Raw genomic sequence first — 6499 nt, 5'->3', positions numbered from 1 at the left:
AAGGGATAGATCACACACAAAAGAAAATTACCCCATGATTTGCACAGCCTCAAGCTATCATACATGTATATGACTTTCTTCTTTCAGATGAATACAATCGAAGTTATATTAAAAAAATGACTCTCCTGACTCTTCAAAGCTTTATAATAGCAGTGAAAGGGCTTTGAGATTTTGAAGTCCAATAAAGTTAATCCATCCATCACAAAAAGGACTCCACACGGCTCTGGGGGGTTAATAAAGGCCTTTTGAAGTGAAGCAATACGTTTGTGTAAGAAAAATGTCCATATTTAAAACTTTATGAGTTGTAAACTGTAACTTCCGTTAACGGCCGTACACACGTTCACGAGAGAGTGGCGTTCCAGAGGATGACATATGTGTAGCGTAAGCTCTTGTGAGAATATACTAGTCTCGCAAAAACCAAGTTTTGTTTACATAAACCATTCTCCTCCTGGTTTATATTCAAATCCTCTGACAATTTTATTTACAAATCCTCGGATTTGTGGAAGAGCACAAAGATTTTGTTTAATATAACTGATTGTATTCGTCTGAAAGAAGAAAATCATAAACACCTAAGATGGCTTGAGTAAATCATGGGGTCATTTTTATTATTTGGTGAACTATCCCTTAAAGACAATTAAGAAATACCAGACAGGACATGTGAGAGAAAAAGAGGACGTATGGTCACCCTACTTCCCGGACTGATTCTTTCTCATGTAGTATGATGTAACACACAGTGTCTTTCTCACTTGAAAATGAAGTGTTCCCTGAACCCACCTGAACAACACTGTACAAGAACTGTGATTAGTGCAAGTGAGAGACCCTCATCCATTCACATCCAGTAAACTAGTGATTCCAACAGCAATACGTGTGCATTGAGACAGACACATCGATTCAAACAGCTAAACCCTTAAAATCCAAAAAATTGTAATAAAAAATCAGAATGCACACAAAGACACAGTGCACCACTTCTCACACAGCTCTTTAGTCATGTGAGTGTAAATCTTATAGATAGTGTGAAATATTAAGAATATCCTTCAGTAAACAACGCTAAATAAAGACAAAGATGTAGAAGTGATTAAATCATGTCCACGTAGAACTCCTGAATTCAAGAAAGCCCAGTGCGAGGCATTTGGGAGAAAACAGTGCACATTTTGGTCTATTGAAAGTGTCATATTTCGGAGGATCTATATACAGAGGGTTCTATGTACACAATGTTATATATACAAGCCAAACGAAAGGGAACATAACCTCGTCCTTCTACGCCTAATATAGGCTTATACACACACTACACCTGACAGGTAGCACATGCTACGCTGGGTACCATCTTGTGTTGACTCCCTGTAAAGATCTGATGGCTGATGCTTGTGAGGAATTCTAAAGTCCAATAAATAAATGAGCATATGAATTTAGCTAGCTTTCACAAAAGATTTTGACACGATGAACGATGGGATTTGATTTGTTAGGGAATACTGTTTCATTATGCAGTGAAGATAAATGCACTATAATCTCACAGATGATAATTTGACATCAAAAAATGTCTAGGGCCTTGTAAATTTAAGGGTTGGCCCTGATAATTGGTGCAGGTTTTCCAAGAACACCAAGATGCTGATTTGGCAGTAACTGGAAAGGTGCACCATTGTTTTGCTCCTGCCTTTTTGACACCATTTGCTTGCGATAAAAGCATTTCTTGTGTCAGTGTAATCAATGGTAATAAGTTTTCATTGCCTTTACTAATTGCACTATAGATATTAATGATGTGGAATGGGAAAAGAAAAATATCACTGATGTGTTGCAGCATCAGATGAGACAGACAAAAATTACTTGACTTTACTGCATAGCATAAACATGAAACAGGGCTAAAGAATAGATGTTGTTGATTAAAGCAAGAGATGTGTTATTGCATATGAAAATTCAACTCAATTTGTCAGGAAATTGGGACTTTGACAGGATATCTTAAGTGTTTTCCCTTTGGCTATATCTAACAAACATTGCTTCCCCTGAATGAAATGTGTATCGTTTCCTGCACTGCACCGCATCTGCACAGCTTCACTCACCTATCTGTCTAATCTGAGTTTTACAGTGACCACAAGAGAGTCAAAAACACTATTCAGACAGAAACACAAAACTAACAAAAGATGGAAAATAAAGTGTTTGTCAATGAGTTTCTCCCTGGGAATTAGTAAGTGGGGCTGATTCCATGCTCCTGTGATAAGAGCAATAATGAGAAGAGATGAGAGAGAAGGTGGACAGGGATGAGACAGACTGCAGGGTGCAAAGACCAACAAATGTAGGTGTGCGTATGTGAACATCAGTGAAGTCGGGGCGCAGCAGATGGGTACAAAATCCACCTCGTGGAATAGGGGAAAAGAGGCTGGAAAAGACAGAGTGAAGATAGAGAGAGGAGGAGAAGGTTTGGTGCAGGTGTGTCTCTGATCTCTCTCCTGTAAGGGTGTCTGAAGGGTCAGATCTGGAGAGAGGAGGAAGGCATAGTCTATTGTGCTCATCACTGGCACCTTCACATTGGTCATCAGCTGGTCAGGTAACTGTGCAGCTCCCTTGAATTTATGCTCAACACCACTCCTGAGTGGTTGCCTGGCAACAAGAAAAGCAGGAGGTGGTTTTGTAAAGGCAGCAGGTGAAAAAAAAATGCTCTTCATCACTCAAGGTTGTTGCACAATGTAACATTGAAGAAAATGTAGACATTTAATAATAACACTTATAGATTGTTCTAGATTAAGTTTTAGAATTTTGTCTTTTTGGACTGTAGACATTTTAACCAACTCATGAGGTAATTAGTAATTATAACATTTAAGTCATTTAAAAGCCATGTTTACATAAAAAATAAATAGCAAGTAATAAGTAAAACAGTGTTAATAATACTAAAATATCGATAGTTTTATGTGCCTTTTGACTGAAATAAATAAATGATAAGACTTTAAAATAAGGTAAAATTTCAATGAAATAAACATTAATGCATTAAAAAGTCTCAACTAAAAACAACAATTTTAAAGACTTATTAATCTTGGGTAATGTTAATTTAAACATATGTATTCAAAAAAACACTTCTACATAGTAAGTACAATATTTAAAGTTTTAAGTTTAACAATAAAATATTATGAACATGACTTAACAATTAACAATATTTTTTTTATAAATAAATAACTTTTTAAATTAATAAACAGTATAAAATTATAGTTCATAATTAGTTCACGGTATCTCATGCATTAACAAATTGGGTCCCACCTTATATTAGGTGGCCTTAACTAAAATGTACTTACATTTAAATGAATCATTTGGTACAATTCCCTTATGGTGTACATACATGTTTTTACATTGTACATATAGTTTTAAAAAATACCTATATGTAATTACATCTGTAATTGATTTAAAAAAAATACCTATATGTAATTACATCTGTAATTGATTAAAAAAAAAATACCTATATGTAATTACATCTGTAATTGATTAAAAAACAAATACCTATATGTAATTACATCTGTAATTGATTTCTGTGATTACATTTATAATTACACTGTTGACCCATCACTTACACCTTAACCCACCCTTTAACTGACCCATACTACCAAACCTGTCCCTGTATCCCACCTCAATAGCAGCAAAAGTGTTTTGCAATATAATATGACCACAATAAGTACATTGTACTTATTTTTTGATTAAGTACATAGTAGTTAAGGCCACCTAATATAAACTGTGACCACAAATTGAACCTTTATTTAGAAGTATTTAATTTAGGAACGAATTCTCATTTCTCACTATTAGTTAGTTGCTTATTAGCATGCATAGTACTAGCATATTGACCATTTATTAGTTCTAATAAAGCACATAATAATGACATATTCTGAATTACCATATTTTAGATCCCTTAATCATACAACATATTTAAATTTCACATTTACATTTACCTTACCAACTGTTAAAGGGATAGTTCACCCAAAACTGAATGTTGAACATAAAAGAAGACATTTTGAAGAATGCTGGTAATCAAACAGTTGATGGTCCTGATCGGCTTCCATAGTATTTCTTTCCCTACTATGGGAGTAAATTGGGACCAGCAGCTGTTTGGTTCTTCAAAATATTTTCTTTTGTGTTTGGAATGGCACGAGGGTGAGTAAATGATGACAAAATTTTCATTTTTGGGTGAAGTATCCCTTTAATAAGCAGAAAATTAGGAGTTTATTGAGGCAAAAGTCGTAGTTAATAGTTGGTCTATAGTGAGAACTGGTCGCCAAACTAGAGTGTGACCAGAAATCCAATAATTCCCCCCATTTCTGAATTAGTAGCAAACTGATGTTAGAGTGACTGATCATAAATGTTCTTTTCTGGTTAGTAATGACTGGTTAGTCTAGGGTAACTGAATTTGCTTCTACCTCCAGCGTTACCTAGTGTCTGCGAGTCAAGGTCGTCATCAATGAACTCCTCGCCTTGAATGATATTCTGCGTGTCCTCACTGTGATTGACAGGGCTGGTCATTTCCTGCTCCTTCTCATTGTGCATCTGGGCGTAGACATTTCGTCCTGGCAGTTTTCTGAAACGCAGCCAGGGACGCGTTAGGCTGCTCTCCTCTGGCCTCAGCAAGGAACCATGGTTTTTGTAGTTTTTCCTGTCACAGTTTTGTAGTTCATGTTCTGTTACATAATCTGGCTGTCAGTTAGACATGTGGGGACTGAACATGCATTCTTCAGTGATGGGGTGTGACGGGACAGTGAATATCCATAGCATTATCAAAAGATTACAGTTTTTCTAAGAAAATCTGTGGTTCCTGCATACATGTGTGTACCATGCAGTTTGGTGATGGGCAGCAAGACAGAATGGGTGTGCATGTTATTCTTTTGGAAATAGGTTGAGTAATTTTTCCTAATAACCCACCCAGGAATGACAGGGAAGTCTTCAAAAAACATGGAATATTACTTTTTTAAATTGCAGCAATAAAACCTGAAGAAAAGGACAAACCTTTTAAACTTGAAGAGTATGAATGCTGCAGCAGAGATCAGACTGATGAGGAGAAAGACAGCTAGAGCCCAAACACCTGGACCTGCTGCAGCCAGACGAGAACCTGCAGAAGAGGAACATCTCTGATCATCACGCTTTACTTCCTTTATCATAAATATCAAACGGTTGCTAACATTTGCAATAAATTTCATACAAAATTTGATTTTGCTAACCTGCATATCATTAGCGCCTGTAATGCCACAGGAATTAAAGGGATAGTTTATGCTTGATGAGATGAATTTTCATTTTGGAGTGAAATCTTTAACCATCACCCGTCTCTAACAATACCTCTATTGTTAGAGACAGGTGAAATGTCAGTGAAATGTCTCTACCTACATTTCACTGCTGGTTATACCCTGTATAATTGTGTATGTGACAAATAAAAATCTTGAAAATCGTGAATAACTATTTACTTACCAAACACGTAAAAAACAAAACAAATTCAAATCACACAAATCACACACATTGTGTGGATGAAGGCATTTGTGTGGCTGTGACACAAACAACATTGAAAAAAAATTCAAAATACAAAAAAAAATACTTTCACAAATTTTAAAATGCCTAAAAGATGAACTAAAAATATACACGAAACAAATGATGTTTAAAAGAAAGTTTACAATAAAGAAAACCTAAACATGCATGTGTTATTCAAACCAAAGAGCACAAACTTTGACAGCACGTAACTCAAACAGAAATGCAAGCCAACAGAAGCATACATATGAAGAGTATATGAAGTCAACTGTACGTAACAACTAGATCAGAAAACAGAACAGAAACAACACATTATTGATTCATTTTCCCCCTTTAATTTCTATCTCTGCATGAGCATTAATATACTTAAAGAGTAAAGATGACACTTCTAAAAGCAAGAGGTAAAGTGACGCACCAGTCTCTGTTGTGCTGGCAGACACATCACTAGTGATAGGTCCTTTGAAATACATTAGTTATGTTTTAGTAATTATTGATGAAGGGCTTGCTGTAATGCTATAATTATTAAGTGACTCACTGACATACTTTCAAGATGGACATGAATGTGAGTGTCTGTCAGGTGCTGGAATCTATTTTATTTTGCTCACCTCTATCCGAGTCTGCCAGAGTCACCAATACTCTTAACCCTCCTCTCACAATGAAGCTCACGTTGTTCTCACTCAGAACCTGCTTTATGGTGGGAACATGCTACGCAAATGAAGAACACACACAAGAACATAACAGTTAAATCCTAACAAATATCACTTCAAAATATTCGTACAATTATACGCTACTTTATTACAGTTTGTGTCTTAGTAATCAAAGTAAACCATAGTAAACAAGAAATGAATTCCCTGACTCATCTACAGTATTTACTGTTTACTTCTAATGCAAACAGTATCTCCAGGTTGTTTGTGGATGTCTTCATTTTAGGTCACTGCATCAAGAGTTTTTATTGCTAGACTAATGTTTTGCTGTCTGAGAATGCATCTCTTCTCGTTTGAGCGGCATCCCAGGCAAA

General features: G+C 35.8%; 1 protein-coding gene across 1 annotated transcript in view; it reads right to left on the bottom strand.

The window, feature by feature from the left end:
* Window positions 1-2527: 2527 nt before the first annotated feature.
* Window positions 2528-6499, bottom strand: part of sorcs2 (sortilin-related VPS10 domain containing receptor 2) — a gene marked incomplete at both ends in the record, with an annotated part of 173342 nt that continues 169370 nt past the window's right edge. Inside the window, 4 exons of the mRNA XM_079436645.1 lie at window positions 2528-2592; window positions 4389-4621; window positions 4972-5074; window positions 6087-6186. Coding sequence (XP_079292771.1) covers window positions 2528-2592; window positions 4389-4621; window positions 4972-5074; window positions 6087-6186 — 501 coding nt within the window. The remainder of the gene's footprint in view (window positions 2593-4388; window positions 4622-4971; window positions 5075-6086; window positions 6187-6499) is intronic.

Source organism: Barbus barbus (genome assembly GCF_936440315.1).
Source record: "Barbus barbus genome assembly, chromosome: 2".
NCBI lineage: Eukaryota > Metazoa > Chordata > Actinopteri > Cypriniformes > Cyprinidae > Barbus > Barbus barbus.
The sequence above is the reverse complement of the archived record's forward strand: the minus strand, read 5'-3'. Positions and strand labels throughout refer to the sequence as shown.